Source organism: Leopardus geoffroyi, chromosome B4 (assembly GCF_018350155.1).
Source record: "Leopardus geoffroyi isolate Oge1 chromosome B4, O.geoffroyi_Oge1_pat1.0, whole genome shotgun sequence".
NCBI lineage: Eukaryota > Metazoa > Chordata > Mammalia > Carnivora > Felidae > Leopardus > Leopardus geoffroyi.
In genome coordinates, this window is record NC_059341.1 from 79,783,174 (window position 1) to 79,803,905 (window position 20,732).

Genomic DNA, 20,732 nt, shown 5'->3' on the forward strand with positions numbered 1-20,732 from the left:
CCCTTTCACTTCGTGGTGGGCCTGCTCTGGGCTCTAACACTACCCTGCCACCTCCTGGGACCTGGGAGTCAGTCCCAGCTGGGACTGTGGGACTGTGGGACTTTTCCCAGTCCCAGCTGGGAAAAGTCCCAGCTTTTCTGGGAGCAGAAAGCTGGTTAGCGTTGCATATATACATTTGCAAGTTGCGACAAAAATGAATTTCTTACTTCAAGCTGCTGCCACAATAATTAGAGAGATGATGCTGTTCTAAATTTTTTGGTTACGTTTCTTTAGTTTTGAGAGGGAGAAAGAGACAGAGCATGAGCGGGCGAGGGGCAGAGAGAGAGGGAGACACAGAATCCAAAGCAGGCTCCAGGCTCTGAGCTGTCAGCACAGAGCCCGGCGCAGAGCTCGAACTCACGAACCATGAGGTTATGACCTGAGCCCAAGTCACTCAACAGACTGAGCCACCCAGGCACCCCCAATGCTGTTCTAAATAATGGTGCTTAGTTTTATCATTGAAGAGGGAAGTCCTTTATTGCAACAGAGTCCAGAACCCTGGCCCCGGGAGGGGGTGGGGCAGTAGAATGAGGGGAATCAGTCTGGAAGCAGCTTCACTGAGGTGGGTGGCTAGGGAGGTAGCAAGATAGAGTCCAGAGGCTGGAAAACCAAGGTCTGGGGACAGAAACTTGGAGACCCACAAGCAGGACCAGAACTTGAACTTCCAGTGCCAGCTGTCCACACTTCTATATTGTCTTGTTTATCCTCCCTTGGTGTTTCGGAAAGTAAATAAGGGCCTGTCCACACTTAGTCTAGGGGGCCAACATATCAGCCTAGAACTCCCTGGTCGTGGCAGTGAAACCACAGGCCAGGGATGCGCTGCCCCACCTCGCTGTGTCCTAAACCTCTGGTCCTGCCCTAGACCTTGGAGGCTGCATTTCAGCAAAAACAGGCAAACCCCTTTACACATTCCACAGAATATATCCACACCCATATACACACAGCACACCCTCCACATGCAAACACAGAACGCACACGCCCTTCGCATACTCAGCTGTATCTATAATATAAAAAGTGCATTTAAAAGGGTGGAAAGCGGGGGGGGGGGGCAAAGACCACTGTAGGGTGGGTGCAACCGTGAGTGGAACAGGGAAGAGCCCACTTACCGATGCCAAGTCCTATACGATCTTGGCTTCTAGAAATTGCAGGTGTGACACACACCCAGTTACTAGAAATGGACTCTGGGCTTCTGAAGGGATGGGAAAACCAGGACTCCTTGGTCCTCAGCTGCAAAGGAATCACGATGGTAAAAAGACATCTGTGGCCACCAAGAAAATGCCATGTGCCTGGCTGAGGAGGAAGAGGAGAGGCTTGGGAACTGAACTGGGTTCCAATGCCAGAGCCTCCTCTTTCTAGCTGGGCCAGTTACTTGGCCCTATGTGCAAGGGGTCCTGTGATGCTATAGAAAGGAAACTGAACTCTCTCCTGATAATTCCACCCAAAACCTGCTCTGCTGGCCTCGAAGGGTTTGTTGCACAGATAAAATGAAACGGGTATTTAAGAGTACGTTAATGGGCAAGGCGTCATCTGGCTTTCGGCAAAGAAGTCTCTCTGGGAACAGCCTAGAGAAGGCCAGACTTTCCTCCCCGGTGCGCCCTACTTTCCAGGACCCCCTCCCCCCAGCTTCTGAGTCGCAAGAGAGGCCTCCCGACCACCTCTCCCCCACCTCACCCCATCCCACCCCTTAACACGGGCTGCACACAGCCAAGTGGGATTGGCAGAGCCATCTGAGGCTTTATTTGGGAAAAGACTCTTGAATTGGCTTTTAGCTGGGGGCAAGAGGGGGTACCCAGGGCAGTGGACTCCCCCTAAGGGTAGGCCGAGGACTGGGGCGAGGCTTAGGTGGGCCTCCCGTTCCCGATGCTCCCCTGCACAGCTCCTTCCCCCACAGGCTCTATGGCAGCCACTGGAGCGGGGAGGCTGGGAGAGACCACAGTGGTTGTTCACTTGGACAGGACGTCAGACGACTCGGACACCAGCTTCCCATCACGGGTCTCGATCTTCTTCACCACCACAGCCTTGGAGGAGCTGACACGGCTGGAGGAAGCAGAGCTCCCACCAGAGCCGAAGCCAGACTGCATGGCATAGCTGAGGCCAGGGCTCATGAGGCCCCCGTAGGCTGAGACCAGCCCACCTGGTCAGGGATAGAAGCCGTCACATGAGCGCACAAGGCCATGTACACATCAGCCTCCGTGTCCCCCGTTCCCTGTCACTCCCTACATAGTCCGCAGGCCTGGGAAATCACCCTGCTTCATTATTTTAGGATTACTGGGGGGAAACCAGGAGCAGGGTAGGACAGAGCTTTGAATTAGTTACGTGACCTTGGACAAGACATCTGACTGCACCCCAGTTTCCTCACCTGTACAAGAGGGAGACGTATAGGAGCTGGCTGAAAAGGCCCCACCCTCCTGCCCTGCACCCCAGGGCCAGGACACTCACCTGAGTAGCCGGTGGAGGTCTTAGTGTGGATACTCATGTTCTGCATCCCGGACTCCAGCCTGGACCCAGAGGACACACGGAACATCAGACCCAACTCCTGGCCCTTGTTCCAGGACCACGGGACTCAATTCCCACCCCTCCCCATGCCAGGTCCCAGGGCTGGGGCGCCAGGGCCGCTCAGAGACCCCAACACCCACCTGCTCTCCTCGCCCTCCAGCAGCTTGCGGTAGGTGGCGATCTCGATGTCCAGAGCCAGCTTGACGTTCATGAGCTCCTGGTACTCCCGCAGCTGCCGGGCCATGTCCTGCTTGGCCCGCTGCAGGGCGGCCTCCAGCTCGGCCACCTTAGCATTGGCGTCCTTCACGGCCAGCTCCCCACGCTGCTCGGCATCAGCTACGGCGGCCTCCAGGGAAGCCCTCTGTGGGGGCAGGGAGAAGGTAAGCAGGTCAGGGCAGAGCCTGGTTATCTCCTCCCCCTGCACCCACCTTCCCTTTCCCTTTTTTAGGGACCAGAGCCTCTCCCTGACCTAGATTAACCAACTCCACCTAGCACCAAGAAAATGCTACCAATGAGCTTCAGGAACCCAAATAGAGTGGGGCGGGGCAGTGGCTGGCGGTGGTGGAGCATGTGACTCTTGATCCCAGGGTCATGAGTTCAAGCCCCACGTTGGGTACAGAGTTTACTTATAATAAATAAATTTAAAAAAAAAAAAAAAAAAGGAACCAGAATAGGGAAATCCAAGCAGTTCCCAGACTCTCCCTTGAACAAACTTCTCACCTGGGACGCCATGAAGCCTCATCCCCGCCCTAACTAGGCCAGCTCTCTGCTTTCCAGACTGTGTTTTTTTTTGTTTGTTTGTTTGTTTGTTTGTTTGTTTTTTCTTTTTCAACGTTTTATTTATTTTTTGGGGGACAGAGAGAGACAGAGCATGAACGGGGGAGGGGCAGAGAGAGAGGGAGACACAGAATCGGAAACAGGCTCCAGGCTCTGAGCCATCAGCCCAGAGCCCGACGCGGGGCTCAAACTCACGGACCACGAGATCGTGACCTGGCTGAAGTCGGACGCTTAACCGACTGCGCCACCCAGGCGCCCCATCCAGACTGTGTTAAAAGCAGCAGAGCCTGACCTCACCCTGATTTACAAGACAATAAAATAAAGCAGGCTTGGGAGAATCCATTCTGGACCCCAACCTGTCTGTCGCACCCCCTCTGGCCCCTGCGACGGCCCCAGGAACCTCTTCCGCACCCTTCAGCCTCCCAGGAGCAGCCTGAGAACCTGGAAGTCCGGTCTAGGATTCTTTCCCAGGCCCCTCACTCCCTGCTGCATTGCTCGCTGTCACCCACACATGTCCAGGGATCCTCTCCCACCGCCAGCCCAGCCCATACCTGGTTTTTGAGGCCCTCAATCTCAGCCTGGAGTCGGTTAATGTTCCGGTTCATCTCGGAAATCTCCGTCTTCGTGCGACGGAGGTCATCCCCATGCTTCCCGGCCAATGTCTGCAGCTCCTCGTACTGCAGGTATGAGGCAGGAGTGAGGCAAGTGCCCTGCTCATCTCACCTCACCCCTGCCCCACCACACACACACACACACACACACACGCACGCACACACCGCTGCCGGCCTTCTTCCAGACCTCCAGGCACACGTATATCCCTGTCTCCACAGTACCCACTCAACAGGCCCAGCTCACAGCAGGCAAGGTCAACTTTGAAATCCTGCTCCCTCCTTAAGTACTAGGGCACAGAACCAGCCAGAGGGGAGGGCCAACTTAGGGACCCCACTCTTCACCTTGATCTGGTACATGGTCTCAGCCTCAGCCCGGCTGCGGTTGGCGATTTCCTCGTACTGGGCCTTGACTTCGGCAATGATGCCATCCAGATCCAGGGAGCGGCTGTTGTCCATGGACAGCACCACAGACGTGTCCGAGATCTGGGACTGCAGCTCACGGATCTCCTGTAGGGGCCAGGTGGGGTGGGGGGGGGGGGGGGGTAAGGCCCTGTGCCTGCACCCAAGAAGTCCCCTCTGGCAGAAAGGACTTCTTTAGGGACAAAACAAGGAGGCCAGCAACAGAGGAGAGAAGCAGGTGGAGTTAGAGCTGGGGAGAGGGCCACGTTCCTGAAGAAGGAAGACATGTCAAAGACCTGAAACCTGGGGGGAAGTACAGGTGAAAGAAGATAAGGCTAATAAGGCAACCTGGCTTCAGGTGAGTAACCTGAGCAGCAGCGCCCTTCCACACTCAGCTACCAATAGTAAGCCCCTGAAGAGCTTTCTAGAAGGCCCAAAGATTCAGAACAAAGGCTCTGGGGACAGAGCAGGTTCAAGGTGTAGCTGGGTCACCACTCTGTATGAAGACCTTGGACGAGATACTTCACTCCCGAGCCGGTTTTCTCACCTACGAAATGGGGTAATAAAGCCTCCCTCACCCTCGTGCAGGGGGGGGCAAAACATATAGAACCATCATGCTGGGTTATGTCAATAATTGTAATCGTTCCGTTGGTGATATGCTGTCTGCTGATGCACTGGGGGCTGGGAGGAGCCTCTGACAGGGCGGGGGACCCTCAGTCCTCAGCCCCCAAGAACATACCTCTTCGTACAGCTGCCTTAAGAAGTTGATCTCGTCGGTCAGCCCTTCCAAGCGGGACTCCAGCTCTACCTTGTTCATGTAAGCTTCGTCCACATCCTGGGTGGTAGGGGAGGGGCAGCCTGAGCTGAGTGTCCACACACAACCCCAACCAGGGACACTCAATGGCCCAGACACAGAACCTCTAGCCAACTGACTTTGCCACCTCACTCCATGGCCCGATTCTCCAGCCTCAGCCCCATCAACCTGTATCCCCAGCCCAAACACGTTTACCTCAGTTTCTGCAGCCCTCCTCCTCCTCCACGAAGAGGCCCTTCCATGGCCAGACCTCCGTTTTCTTAACCACGTCCTAACATCAATGTTCAGAGTTCTGTCCCAATGTACCTAAGTATCCCTCAGTCCTTGTCTATCTTTCTAGGCTGGGAGGCACCCAAATGCCCCATTACTTGGACACATTTAGGGACAGGACCCGGAAAACCTCCTAATCCGAGTCTCTAAGCCCCGCGTCCCATGTCTGGTCGGGGAGGAGTGTTCCCTCACCTTCTTGATGAGGACAAATTCATTCTCCATGTCTGCACGTTCTTTGATCTCCTCCTCGTATCTGGTGAGGAACAGAATTAGAATCAGAGGGTGAAGGCAAAGGTGAGGTTATCCTGAGTATTTGGGGAGGCAATATCTAGGAAACTCAGTTCATGAAGGACACGAGGGCTGGTCTGGTGCTTCCGCCCCAACCAGTCAACTCTTTCCCCACCCCTACCCCAGGCTATCATCAGCCAGTGGGGAGGCCTGTGGCAGGAAACCCCTCTCTGAATCCACGTGTGTACATTGGATTAGGCATATGAAGAGGGTTAGCAGCGGGGATTGACAGGAGACCTCAGACAGAACTTTCTGGGGTGTGCTGGAAATCAAGGGTAAGGAAAAAATGAGGCCAGGGCTGCAGGTACGTACCAGAGGCCTCTCCCATCTGACGTTTACGACGTAAATATTAACATATACCTTGTTGTCCAAATCTGGACAGTTCTGAGATCGAAAGGGGGTGGGTGCTGTTAACAATTATGCCTGGACAATGGGCATAAACCTAGATTGTCCTGGAAAGCCTGGGCCTCTGGTCACCCTAATTACATAGGACTGTGCTGCCCAACAAGCAGAGGGCCCTGGGGTCTTAGGCAGGGCAGGAGGACCTCAGTCGGTAGGGGGCGGTGGGAGGGCAGCTCACTTATTCTTGAAGTCCTCCACCAGGCCCTGCATGTTGCCAAGCTCCACCTCCAGCTTCAGCTTCTCCTGGCCCAGGGCGTCCAGCTGCCGTCGGAGGTTGTTGATGTAACTCTCGAACATGTTGTCCATGTTGCTGCGAGCGGTTTTCTGCTGCTGCAGGAGGTTCCACTTGGTCTCCAGAATCTTGTTCTGCTGCTCCAGGTGCCGCACCTGCATGAGGGAAGGAGGGAGCGAGAAGGTCCACATCAGGCCATCAGGTGCAATGTGGGGGTAAGCAAGCACTGTCCTTTCCTCTAACCCGCTTCCCGGGCAGTGGGGTCTCCAGAACCCAGAGAGCTGGTTAGCTGTTCTGGGAGAATCAGCAATGGCCTGAAAGAGACAGCAGCACGGCGGTGAGTGGACTAGGGGGCCAGTGCCTCTAGTGCGGGGGTGGGACAAGTGCGGATGACAGGCAAGTGCACAGACAAAAGGGATCAGCTAGGGGAGTTACGCTGAAACGATACTCGTAGAACGAATAGGTCTTCTTTACTTAGACTGTGTATTACAAATCAGCAAGAATAGCCAAGTTTCGATTAATACTTTATGTAAGGTTGAAAAGGAAATTCAAGGGCTCGTATCAAATATTACTGTCATCATCATTATTATTGGGAGTGGCTCTGAGGGACTCCTAGAGATTACAGAGAAACTTGAGCTCTTCGGCCTGGAGAACACTGACCAGAAGACCCAGGTTTTAGCCTAAATGCTGCTACCAACCTGTGCCGAGCAACATTCAGTTGCTTACTCTCTCTGAGCCTGGGTCTCCCCCACCCTGCGGTAGCCTAGAGAAGCCCAGGGGGGGCCCTTTCAGGAGCCTATCTCTGTGCAGATGTCACTGGGCGTTGGGAAAGGGGCAAGAGACCAGGCAGATCTATGTGCAAACCAAACACCCTCGTCTCCACCGCACTCCCTTTGTGATTCTCCAGCATCACGGAGGTCTTCCCACTAACCCCCACCCCCGAATCCACAGCCCTCTCCTCCTGCCCCAAACACAAAGTTTCTGGGTTCCTTGGGCTCAAGGGATCCAGATTTCAGGAAGAAACTAGGGCATATCAAAAAGGATTTTTTTTTTTATAAGATTTTATTTTTTAAGTAATCTCTACACCCAACATGGGGCTTGAACTCACAACTCCGAGATCATGAGTCACATACTCCACTGACTGAGCCAGCCAAGCTCCCCAGAAAGGAAATTTTTAAAAGAAAGAATAACAGACTGGTTCCAAAAACAAGAATGTGTTTTTCTTAACCCCAAGCCGTCACTTTTTCTGTTCTTTAACTTGAGGGGACTTAAAAGAGAAGGTGGATTTAAGGGTCTGGTCTAGAGCCAACAAATTCTTCTCTAGAAATCCTTTCTTCCCCATGTCATTCAGCCCCCAAATTATAAAGAGTACATGATTTTAACCTTTAGCCTTACTGGACTGCTTAATATGGGCCAAGCACTGCTAAGCTCTTTACATACATCATATGCTTGAATCGGCAAAACCTCTTTGATTTAGGGATTATCAAGCCCATTTTATAGAGGAGATCGGATTTGGCAAAATAGCCCCATCAAAGGGAAGGGCAGAGAACTGTGATCCAGGAACTCGGACTCAGAGCCCGGTGCCTAACTACTCACTTGCGAGGACCCCAAAGCTAACAAAACCCCGTCAAGGAGTAAAGTCAAGGGTGCTTTGGGCCAAGGGGGCAGCAAGCCGGCCACAAACAGGGGAGTGCCAATTCCCTGGGGGATTCCAATTCCTAAGGGCGTCACTCTGCCCCAGGATTTGCCTCCTTCCCTTCCCACAATGCCTCCAGGAGCCACTCAGCAGGGAGTGGCCCAATCCTCCAGCGCGCTAGGCACTCCCCCCCACCCCCACCCCCACCGGGGCCCCTGGGGCAGCAAACATCCAGGCTGCAAAACCCGGCCAGGTGCCTGCCGTCGGGAAAGTGGAGCCAGGTTGGGGCGGAGCCGGGGTAGGGAAGAGTGAAAGGGGCCAAGGGCCGAGTGGGGAGAGGGGCGTTGGCAGACAGACACCTTATTTGAAGCCATAAACTATGGGGTTGAACAGGACACGAAACCTGGGCGAGGTATCCAACGCCCGCAGACTTTGAATCCTGGATGGAGCTTTCCCGAAGCCAGGCCCTGGCGTCCCCTCACCCCGACCCCACCCCCCAGAAACTAAGAGCTCCCCAAGTAGGGGAGCGCTCCCCCACGATGGAAGGCCTCAGCCCCTCACCCCACGGGGCGGGGCGGGGGGGGGGGGGGGAGACGGGGGGGGGGGGGGGACCGAGGCTCTGCCCCGCCCGACCCCGCCCACCCTGCGGGTTCCCAGGGCAGGGGCCGGGTGATGACTCATCTCGGTGCCCCCACACCGGGGCCCTGGGACGACAAAGGCCTCAATCAATATTTGCCTGGTTGAGTCAAGGCACCCGTTTCCTTCTTCCAGAATCCTATCGAACCCTATTTAAATTTAAAAAAAAAAAAAAAAAGCAGAGGGGCACCTTTGGGGAGCCCTAGGGGCAGGGCTAAGGAGAGGGTGAACCTGGACGAGGGGCCTCCCGTCCCACCCCACAACTGAACAGCTAAGGCTCTTCCAGGCCTAAAGCTTCATAGCCCGGTCAGCACTCGGGTAGGGGTGAGATGTGTGAAGGGAGGAAGCCTCAAGGTTGAGAGTCAGAAGCGGCCCGGACCCTCTCCCCACAGCTGCCCCAGCCCAAACCAAAATGCACAGGAGGACTGAGTCATCGCTGGAAGGGAGAGTGTTGCAGGGTGGGTGGCGCCCAACAGGTCGCCAGTGGAGAGCTGGAGATGTACCCACAGACTGGGTGACCAAGAGACCGGTCGGGACCCCTGGCAAGCCCCAGGCACTGCCAGCCACGCGGGGGGCGGAGCTGGGGGGGGGGGCAGTCCTCACCTTGTCGATGAAGGAGGCAAACCTGTTGTTGAGGGTCTTGATCTGCTCCTTCTCCTGGGTGCGCACGGCCTGGATGTTGGGGTCCACCTCCCACTTAAGGGGGCTCAGCAGGCTCTGGTTCACTGAGACAGCCGTGATGGCCCCCATACCGCCGGGCCTGCCATAGCCCCCAACCACACTCATGCTGCTGCCCAGGCCACCCCGGAAGCTGCTGCCGCTGCCCACCCGGGACAGGGCAGAGCTGATGCGGGAGCCAGGCGCACTAGTGAAGGAGAGGCTGCTGAAACCCCGGGGGCCGGAGGAGGACACCTTGTAGGACTTCTGGGTCACCCTGATGGACATGGTGGAGGCCGGTGTGGAGGCTGGAGTGGAGGCGAGTAGGCTGAACCTGCCTGCGGTTCGAGAAGAAGCCGAGAAGCTGCTTCTATGGTGGGAAGAGCTCCCCAGGGTTGGCCCTTTATAACAGAGAGCACAGCCCAAGGGGAGGGGGATCAGCCTGGTACCTGAGTGGCTAGGCCCTGAGGGGGCTGGGCCTAACCCGACACCTGCCACCTACAGGCCGGACTCAGGTGGGGGCAGCAGAGAGCTGCTTCTACCCAGGAGCCCACTCTAGCACTGCCCCAAAAGCTCAGAAAAGAAGGATTCCGGAAGTGTAAAACTGGGGAGAACGGTTGCCTTGCAGGGGCCCCACATAACAAAGAGACTTGCTTGGGGTCACCGAGCCGCTGCAGTCCTACTCTGGGCGTCATCTCCTTCCCTCCTTGGAGAAATAAATGCAAGGACTCAGAAGCATAGCAGGAAAGGGATCCCTGAACCCCCAACACCCCAAAGACACCACCTCATGTTGTCTCCCATGTTGAGTGATTATGAAACTCTGCCCAGGCTGGAGGACAGGCCCTCTAGGTTCCAAATCCTTGAACCTGAGGCCAACCAACTGTCTGGTATCTCCTTGGTTGCTTTTTTTTTTTTTAATTTTTTTAACATTTATTCATTTTTGAGAGACAGAGCATGAGCGGGGGAGGGGCAGGAGAGAGGGAGACATAGAATACAAAGCAGGCTCCAGGATCTGAGCTGTCAGCATAGAGCCCAACGTGAGGCTCGAACCCACGAGCCCTGAGATCATGACCTGAGCTGAAGTTGGACGCTTAACCGACTGAGCCACCCAGGCTCCCCTTCTCCTCAGTTACTTTTTTTTATAGTGCCCAAAGGGGCTAGGTAAATAATTGTGGCATAAATGCACACACACACACACACACACACACACGCATACACACTGGTTGTCTTCCCTCTGGGTCTCTAGGTGCAAGATAAAGTGAGATCCAACAGAGCACTTTTCCTGGACACGGCCTAGTGCCTTCCTCTCCTCCCAAGATCCCAGGATTCCCCGGGGCCAGGCTGAACACTGTAGGCCTTACTAAAGGGCGCAGAGAATGAAAAATAAGGACTAAGGAAAGATGGGGGAGCCCGGGAGAGAGGGAAGCTGCATTAGAATTGCTCCTTGGAAGAGTGAGTCATTCCCATAGCCCCCAGGGGGTAATTCACAGGAAGGGAGGCAGGATCCTGAGGCAGGAAGGTGTGGGGTGGGGTGGGGTGGAGTTGGGGGCACTGATGGTGAGTCAAGCTGTAGCCACCTGGCCCCTCTTTCTCTTCTCAGGCCGGAGGAGATGGAGGAGTCCCTGCACCTGTCTCCCTGAACCCATTATCAGAATGAGTCAGGACAGCAGGTTGGGGCAGAGCACGCACCTGTAGAAGGTTGGAGAATGGGGAGCTGTGCAGGGCACCCCGGGGCCTGGGCGGGCTGGGCGGGGCAGGCTGCAGGTGTAAGGCAAGAGGTTTGGGTCCCTGAGGCAGAGATTCCAGCTGCAATTAAGTGATGACTGGGGCTAGATTTTTGGAAAGTTCCTGCAGGGCATGAGGTGGGGACTGGGTGACATCCAACTTGATGCCAGAAACCTGAGTCCCTTGGAGGAGACGGCTGAGCAGCACCCGCCCCCCCCCCCCCAGGGAAAGGGGTGACAGTGACTGCCCCCACCTGCCAGGAGGCCAGGTATACAGGACCCTTCCCATCCTTCAGTAGACACGCTCAGACTTCCAGGAGAGACACACAGACCCCTACCCAGAGGGACAGAAAGACCCAGCAGCCCCCTCTTTGGCGACGGAGATAAATCCAAAAAGAAAAACACACAGAAAAGCTCCACTCAGACCAAACGCACACACAGATACACACAGAAGTACACACTCGTAAGTCCCTTCCAGAAAGATGAGTCAGAGACTCCCAGAGGGAACACAAGGACCACATTCCTTTCTCCCCTCCCCTCTTTTCTCCTCCCCACTCTCCCCACCACCTCCTGAGGCGCTGGACCAGCACAGCGAAATCCAGTGAGTACCTGTTTGCACCAGGCCCTCTCCCAGCCCCTTCAAAGAAGATTTGATTTCCAAAAAGTGAATCGAATGCATGCCCCCCTACCCCTGCAACAAACACCCACGCTAGCAAGGCAGAGAGGCTTCTCCTTCCAGAGACCAAAGGGAGGGCATGTGGGCCCATGGCCAAAACCAGGGACAGAGAGCTGAGCCGGAAAGAGAGAGGGAGGGGCTGGTCAGACAGGTATGGCAGCCCTGGGGAGGGAGGACACCAGCTCCCCACTTCTTCCCCTCCCCAACAACTGTCGTCAGGTGGACCAGGGCAGATTAGGGGCAGAGGTGGCAGGGTGGGTGGGGAGGAGGGGGGATGTTTGGGTGGGGAGGGGCGGCGGAAGGATCCTACAGGAAGTCCTGAGCACAAAAGAACTACCCAGAGCCAGTCCTGACATCTCAGCCCCTCTGCCTCCACCCACCTGGCTTTCTGGTTCCTAAAGTGCGTTTTGTTTAAGGTGAGGACAAAGGGGGTTACAAGGAGCCCTGTGGTTTTCAAGCTGTGGGGCGGCACACAACTATCCTAGGCTAGAAGTATGTGCATCTCATCTGTCAGCTCCCTGTTGCCCAGAGACCCTAGCCAACCCCTCCCCTGATGCCCCAAGCCAGCCTCAGTGCAAAAGAAGGCCTGAGCTGCCCTCTCCAAGGGCCCCTGCCTGGGATTCTGGGGTTGGAGGCAGAAGGGAAAGGCCCCGGGACTAAGGCCAAGTGGTGAGTGAAGAGAAAACCAGCCTGGGGCAGCCCAGGGCCCAACTCCTTATAAGGCTGTCTCTGGTCACTGCGGTCTGCCCAACAAAAGGGAAAGCGTTGACTGTGCCCGACCCTGACAACCCAGATGACTCTGCCCCAAACTGCCTTTCCTAGAGAACAGAAGGAGGAAAGAGGAGACAGATGGTATAGCCGAAAGACCCCAGGAGGCCTTGAGCCATGGGCAGCTGTGTCAGGAAGGGGGGGGGGGGGGAGGGGCAGAGGTGGGTGGGCAGGGTAGTCGCTACCCTCACGTCTCTCGTCTCTCGAAACCATCGGGAAAGACGGTCTGCACAGAGTTCCTCTCGGTGATCAGGAGAGAAGACACAAGACACCGCATTCATAGCAGCACTATTCGTAATAGCCGAAAAAGAAACAACCCAAATGCCCACCAACTGATGAATGAATGGATAAGCAAAATGTGATATAGCCGCATGATGGAACATCATTCACATTAAGAAGGAATGAAGTCGTGATCTATGTTGCAATATGGTAACACTTTCACTGCTAAGTGAAGGAAGCCATCACAGAAGGCCACATACTGCATAATTCTATTTACGTGCATTCTCCAGAACAGGAAAATCTGTACAGACAGAAAATCGGTTCATGGTTGCTGGACCACCTCCAGCCTGGGGGGGGGGGGGGGGAGTGGAGGTGATTGCTAAAGAATAAAGGTATTCTTGGGACACCTGGGTGACTCGGTCGGTGGAATGTCCAGCTTTGGCTCAGGTCATGATCTCACAGTTCCCAGGTTTGTGGGTTCGAGCCCCACATCGGGCTTTGTACTGACGGCGTGGAGCCTGCTTCAGATTCTGTCTTCCTCTCTCTCTGCCCCTCCCCTGCTTACTCTCTCTCTCTCTCTCTCTCTCAAAAACAAATAAACATTAAAGAAAAAAAAGAACAAAGGTATTATTTTGGGAGAGATGAAAATATTTTAAATTTGATTACGGTTATGGTTGCACAAGCTCATGAAAATGCTAAAAACCATTGCATTGTATACTTTAAATGGTTGGATTGTACGGTGTGTGAATTACAGGTCAATAAAGCTGTTACCCAAAAGGGCCACAAAAACATAAATTAGCCACATATATAAAGCAGAGACTTGTGGGCCAGCATAGGGATCAGGGGACAGGAGGGAAGATTTTGTTTAGATGTCAAAGGTCAGCAGGTTCCCTGCCTCTCCGTCAGTAACCAGGGCAGTGTTCCCAAAGCACCGAAATCACTCGAAAAGATGGGCAACTTAAAATCTTAATGTTGGTATAAACATAGCTGAGTTTAGCTCGTAGGCAGCAAGAACAATTAGTTTAAGTGGGAAGCCACAGATGTCGGGAACACCCATCAGTAAACCAAATCATGAATAATAAAGTGGATTTTATGGTTGATTTTTGTGCTGTGGGCCTCAGGCCTAAATTGTTCAATGTTCACTAAGTGGTGACTCTTTTTCTTCGTGATAAGTGGCGGCTCTGATGATTAAAGCCAGAGTGAGAATAGACTGCCTAGAGAGACAGCAAGCTCCTCTCCGGAGAAGTACTGAGACAAAGGCTGGCTTAGCAGCTGCCCACCAGGCTCAGGGAGAATTCCTAGGTCAGGTAAGGGTTAGAACTAGAACTTGCAAATCCTCCAGGCTCAGAGCCTTTGATCCGTATCCCACCACCATAGAGCTTTACACATAGAAGATTAGACGTCCACGAATGTTCTCTGAACTGAAATTTTGATCCTGATAGGAGATGTGACTAGAAGTCATTAGGGGACGCCTGGGTGTCTCAGTCGGTTGAGCGTCTGACTTTCACTCAGGTCGTGATCTCACGGTTTCGTGAGTTGGGACTTTCGCTCAAGTCATGATCTCGCAGTTCGTGGGTTCGAGCCCGGCATCGGGATTACTGCTTTCAGCGCAGAGCCTGCTTTGTACCCTCTGGCACCCCCCCTCCCCCCTCCCCCACTCACACACTCTCTCTCAAAATTAAACCAAACATTAAAAAAGATTTTTTTAAGGACGCCTGGGTGGCTCAGTCGGTTGAGCATCTGACTTCAGCTCAGGTCATGATCTCACAGTTTGTGAGTTCGAGCCCCACGTCGGGTTCCAGGTCAGAGCCTGGAACCTGCTTCAGATTCTGTTTCCCTCTCTCTCTCTGCCTCTCCCCTACTCACACTCTGTCTCTCTCTCGAAAATAAGTAAACATTAAAAAGAATTATTGTTGGGGCGCCTGGGTGGCGCAGTCGGTTGGGCGTCCGACTTCAGCCAGGTCACGATCTCGCGGTCCGGGAGTTCGAGCCCCGCGTCGGGCTCTGGGCTGATGGCTCGGAGCCTGGAGCCTGTTTCTGATTCTGTGTCTCCCTCTCTCTCTGCCCCTGCCCCTTTCATGCTCTGTCTCTCTCTGTCCCAAAAATAAATAAACATTGAAAAAAAAAATTAAAAAAAAAAAAAAAAGAATTTAAAAAGAATTATTGTTTAAGATTTTTAGGGGCGCCTGGGTGGCGCAGTCGGTTAAGCGTCCGACTTCAGCCAGGTCACGATCTCGCGGTCCGTGAGTTCGAGCCCCGCGTCGGGCTCTGGGCTGATGGCTCAGAGCCTGGAGCCTGTTTCCGATTCTGTGTCTCCCTCTCTCTCTGCCCCTCCCCCGTTCATGCTCTGTCTCTCTCTGTCCCAAAAATAAATAAATGTTGAAAAAAAAAAAATTAAAAAAAAAAAAGATTTTTAAAAAATATGTTACTAGAACAAGTATGGGAAGAAAGACAGCAAGATAAGCCTCATCGCAGAGGAAAAAGACACACAACCTCGTGTTCGAGGAGAAAAATTTCCCTTTACACTTCAAGATTCTTCTGACTGGTCTCAGAATGAACCTGACATGAGACAGCTTAACAGGAGAAATCAAATTTAATTATGTATGAGGAATCCTCATAAACATGAGAGATTCCAGAGACAGTTGGGCAAAATTAGGGGTATATGTCATCCTGAGCTAAGGACAAGGCTATAGGGTCTGGCACTTCAAGGGAAAGGAAAGCAATTCACAGGAAGGTGGAAAAGAGTAAATGTTTGGTAAACAAATGTAGGCTGGGCCATGAGGAAACAATGGGACACAGAGAGGAATTTTAACAGACTTTGCTGAATTTCTCATGTCTACCACCTCTAGTTCATATTATTCTGTAATCTGTGGTGATAGCTCCCTTCCTGGAACAGAGGTCCTCTATCTAAATCCTTTAGGCAGCTAGGGGGAACATCAAAGTTTCTTTCTGAGTCTTGTGGGCCTTGATTATCCTCAGCTCAAAAGAATCCACATGCCAAAGTGGCCCATCTTGGGACCAATCATTTTGCAGTCCTCCACCCAACAGCCTGGAGATGATGAGGTCTCCCGCCCACCTTAACCTCCTCACACCTTGATCTCCGCACATATCATACTGGAAGACGCCATCCATCGGGTGAGCCAGCAAGCCGAGGTGGGAGGGAGCCACTTGGAGTCCTTCCCCTTCACTTAGGTTCTGTCTGGAGCCTGCACACCCAAATCATCCAGGCTGCAATCCATCTGGTTTTGTTGAAAGCTTCCTCCATTCATCCAAGGTCGAACACAAGACTTTAGGTCTGGTTGCACCATCCAGACTTCAGGAACACACTCTTCTCTCCCCAGAGAAAATAGGCCAATGCCCCCAGGATGGCTGGGTGGCTCAGTCGGTTGAGCGTCTGACTTCAGATCGGGTCATGATCTCGCGGTCCGTGAGTTCGAACTCCGCGTCGGGCTCTCTGCTGACAGCTCAGGGCCTGGAGCCTGCTTCGGATTCTGTGACTCCTTCTCTCTCTGCCCCTCCGCCTCTCACGCTCTGTCCCTCTCTGTCTCTCTCTCAAAAATAAATAAACATTAAAAAAATTAAAAAAAAAAAAAGGCCAAAGCCCCAACCCAGATCACTGCAGAATCCCTACTTACAAAGGATAATATGCCTGTTCCTCAAGAAGGGAAACAGAGGGGCTGGTCCCCAGAGCCTGGCATTCCACGGCACTGGCCAAGGAAACAGAGACTAAAAGAAGGCCTGAAAGGGGCCCACTCGTGGCAGTGAGGACAACAGTGTGGGTGACCTGAGTGACAGGAAGTGGAAGTCAGGGAGTCCCTGGAGAATGCCTCCCAGGGGAGAGGGGAGGAGCCCTACGGAAGGAGTCACACGGGGACCCCCGTAGCTCCACTGCAGGAAAAAAGTTTTCCTCCAGAGTGTGTTCAGGTTACCAGACAGGAGTGCAGGAGGGAGGAAAGAAAAAGCAGGACCTGAGGCTCAGCCCCCAGGCCCACCCCCACCCTCCAGCCCTGAGAATTATCCAGGCAACAGGCAACAACGGAGCTCTCATCCAGAGGTCTATTGTTCTGAACTTCCTGCCTAGCAACTTGAGCCGGAAGGTGGGGAGTTGGGGCAGGGACCCACAGTCTCGATTCCCTCCTGCTTTTATTCACCCTCTCATTCCTTCATCTATTCATTTGCCTATCAGGCACCAACCTGAAAAGTCCGGGGAGATAGCTTTTGGGGTCCTTTCGCACCAGTTAGGTGCACGTGGGAGCCTCCTTTGGCCAAGGCAAAGTGCATCTTGAAGATCTCTATTGCAAAGTGACCATTAGGAGTCCTCGGTCACTGACTCAGTACATTGGTGGCTGGCTCAACACTGGGCACGTGTTGGGAAGACTCTGGGGGAGCAGGGTCCCTAACGGCCTTCACTATACGTTGAGGGAGACAGAGAGACACGTAATGCCACTCACTCTAATACTTTAATAATGATACTTACATGGGTACAAAAGAGCAGGGGGCAGAGCCTGAGAGAAAGGGCTGAGAACAGGATGCCACCACGAGCCCCAGGGTCCAGCAAGGAGGATGGCGAAAGCTGCGGAGAAGAGCTTCCTCACTTCCACGCTGCCTGAAGTCACTCTTGTCTAGGATGAAAACTTCCGAGTCTCCATTTTCCAGCCCCCTCCCTCCGGCCCCAGTTGCTCAGAAAATTCTCGGGCTCTGCTTCTAAAGGAGATCATCCATAACACAAGGGGGTTGGACAAGAACCTTTGAATCCCAGATACCCCGTATCGGCAGATGGCCCCAGGTCAGGCACACACTAACGTGTAGCCCAAGGCACCCTCCCTGCCCCCGGGTGAAGAGAAGTGCTCCTCTGTTGCTTGTGTTACACAGGAGCAGTGAGCCTTCCACACCGGTTACAGAAAAGCCAATGGCACAGCACCAGCGGGGTCCTGAAAAGTCTCGCGCGAAGCCTACGCCTCTGAGAGGTGCTCTTTGGGTCTCCACCTCATTCAGGGATACGACCACTGCTTAGGCTTTCCCTAACCTTTTCCACAGTTGTGGATCATGGTATATAAGAAATGGTCATCTGTGTATGGCAGGTTGGGGTGAACAGAAGGGTCAGCCTGAGACCAGATGTGGTCAGGCCTGACTCAGACATTCAGAGGGCTGAGGGGCCCAATACATCACACGGTAATAGCCCATTTCTGGCATGGTGGCTGGGACACTCTGGCTTGGGGACACCAGTCTGTTCTAGGGAGGTGAGGAGCTGAAGGAGGAACAGGATGCAGACAGCTAAAGCACAGCCCTCCCTACAGAGAAGGCTCAGGGATCAAGGGCACCCATCAAGGGAAGTCATAAACACCCCGGTATCTAATACCCCGGTATCTACGCACAGCCAGAGGTTAATCACCCACCGTAAAAGCAACCATAGCCCATGGAGAGGCAGGACTGAGGAGGGGTCTCCTTAAAAGTGAGCTGCCCCATGGGGCGTCTGGGTGGCTCAGTTGGTTGGGCGTCCGACTTCAGCTCAGGTCATGAGCTCACACTCTGTGAGTTCGAGCCCTGCGTCGGGCTCCGTGCTGACAGCTCAGAGCCTGGAGCCCGCTTTGGATTCTGTGTCTCCCCCTCTCTGCCCCTCCCCTGCTCATGCTCTGTCTCTCTCTGTCTCAAAAATAAATAAAAACATTAAAAATTCTGTAAACAAAAAAAGTAAGCTGCCCCAGGGGCGCCCGGGTGGTTCAATCCGTTGAGCGTCCAACTCCGGCTCAGGTCATGAACTCACGGATCATGAGTTCGAGCCGCACGTCAGGCTCTGTGCTGACAGCTCAGAGCCTGGAGCCTGCTTTGGATTCTGCTGTGTCTCCTTCTCTCTCTGTTGCTCCCCCACTTTCTCTCTCTCTCTCTCTCTCTCTCTCTCTCTCACACACACACACACACACAAATAAATAAAGATTAAAAACAATTTTTTTAAAAGTGAGCTGCCCCAATGCCAGCCTTGCCCACCCCTGTCCCTACCCTCTGGGTTAAAAGGAAGTAAGAAACAAGGAGTCACACACCCTGAGTCTCAGTTACCTCCTCTGATATTAGGAGTTGGTCCAAACAGCCTCGGATATTTCTGACTTACTCAAGAACATCACGTTTTATGATTCCATATGTCACTCAAGGGTTCCAAGCAATTTGGCCTCAGTCTAAAAACAATGAGGGTTTTCTCTGAAGGGTGGAGGCTACTGATGATAAACAGGGGTTTTCTGAGCAGCCGCTGGGTTCTCCCTGGGTATATAGAGACACAAAGCTGGACTCCTGCCCTCAGGACCCACAGGAGGCAGGTGCTCTGCCAGAACAAACAATCCCTCACATGTCCACCCCCACCTATGCACACACAACCCCAATCTATACCCCACATCCCCTGTCCCCACGTACACATGCCTTCACAGCTAGTCACATCAGCCTCACCCCACAGGCTCGCGCACACACACACACACACACACACACACACCACACATCGCCCTGCCTCACGTGAGCGTGTGCCCGCCCCCTCACCTTGCCCACCCCTCACAGCCACATACACACCACTCTCCAATGTACACCACACACACCCATGGACAAGGGGCCATATCATCCACACCCCAGCACGCAGATACACATTGCTCACGACTCTTGCTTGCAAGCGACTGAGATCCAACTCAAAGGGGCTTCAGGGTCAGAGATCACTTGCTTGCTCACCCAATTGGGAGGATCAGGGGTGCATCTGACTTTTGGCATAGCCGGATGAGGGGCTCAGTGATGGCATCAGAAAGTGTCTCTCTCTACTTCTCTTATTTTCCTCTGTGTCACCTTCCTTCCCCGGGCAGACCGGCCCCATCCTCCCAGCCTAAGTGGCAAGGCCGACTCTCCTTGGGCTGTCTTGGATCACGTGCTCATCCCGGAACCCACCAGGGCTGCACAAGACTGTAAACCTTGATAAGACCAGATCACACACATGGCCAGAGCCTGGAGAGGGGTGGTCCGCCCCACCCAAACTATGGGAAAGTGGTAGTTTGGTGATCCGCCAAAAAAGGAGGATGAGATATAGGGCAGGTAACAACAACAGATGTTCACTACCTACACTAATCCAAATGTACACAAAGGAAAGCATGGAAATCTAGAGGGCTGCAGGGGTGTAAAGATACCGGCGTACACGCGGAGCCCTTGTGCAAATATAAATTCTGCCTGGCCAAAGTCTACCTTTTGTACCTTTTCAATGAGATATTGACTTCAAATACATGAGTGATCCAAACATACGCTGTTAGGACTTCAAAGAAGGCGAAGCACTGTTTCAAATGGTTTGGGGCTTGACTGAGTTGAGTTATACAAAAGAAGAATTTGGATGGAAAGATCCAGAAATGCGAGGAGTCATTAGACGGGAACAGGAATCCTCTGGAATGGAGCAGAAAAACTCCAGGTTTGGGAGTTTAGGTAGTTTAGGTAGTGAGGAGGTGGGAGGACTGAGGGTTTCAAAGGCCAGACGAGAGCTCATCCTGTAGGTCACAGAGGCAGTGAAGGTGTGGGGCAGGAGGGCTACATGGTTAGAGCAGTGTTTTAGGGAGATTAAGTGAGTTGAGATGTGTAGGTTAGGTGGTAGAGGCAAACTGGAGGCAGGAGACTAGACGGGGGCTACTGCAGAACCTAAGTGGGGAGCCCTGTGGTGGGTGGGAGCAGTGAGGCGGGAAGGCAGGGATGGAATCGAGCTTACGGTAAGAAGAAAGAACCAACAGGATATGGCAGTTGATTGCAGGGCTGGGTCCAAGGTGAAGGGAAGCAAGATGGTGGCTCAGATGCACTTCTGGTAGCTCCCCGCTCAACCCTAGCACCCACCTTCTGCTCCAGCCAGATTGGTACACGCATTTGCCAGAGCGGCTGCTGGGCCCACCCCTGCCATCGCGTTTGTCCCACCGGCGCCAGACCAGAGCTCCTTGCAGACAGGTCGGGGTCCTCTAGTGTCCAAGTCTGGTTCCTATCTCTGTGCCGGCCTCTGCCTGGCAGGGCACTGGCCCGGAGTGGATGTTGCAGAGTGAGTGTGCAGACCCTCCCCTGAACAGTTTACACTTGCCTCCTTCCTTTTGTTCA

At 53.7% G+C, this 20,732-nt stretch overlaps 1 protein-coding gene across 1 annotated transcript; it reads right to left on the reverse strand.

The window, feature by feature from the left end:
- Positions 1-1,748: 1,748 nt before the first annotated feature.
- On the reverse strand, positions 1,749-9,642 carry KRT8 (keratin 8). Its single transcript, XM_045463118.1, has 9 exons — positions 9,204-9,642; positions 6,275-6,483; positions 5,599-5,659; positions 5,062-5,157; positions 4,266-4,430; positions 3,864-3,989; positions 2,676-2,896; positions 2,479-2,537; positions 1,749-2,173 (listed from the first exon to the last, which is right to left on the reverse strand). Exons 1-9 carry the CDS (start codon positions 9,543-9,545, stop codon positions 1,983-1,985), a joined length of 1,470 nt encoding a protein of 489 aa, XP_045319074.1. The 5' UTR covers positions 9,546-9,642; the 3' UTR covers positions 1,749-1,982.
- Between the last annotated feature and the right edge of the window lie 11,090 nt (positions 9,643-20,732).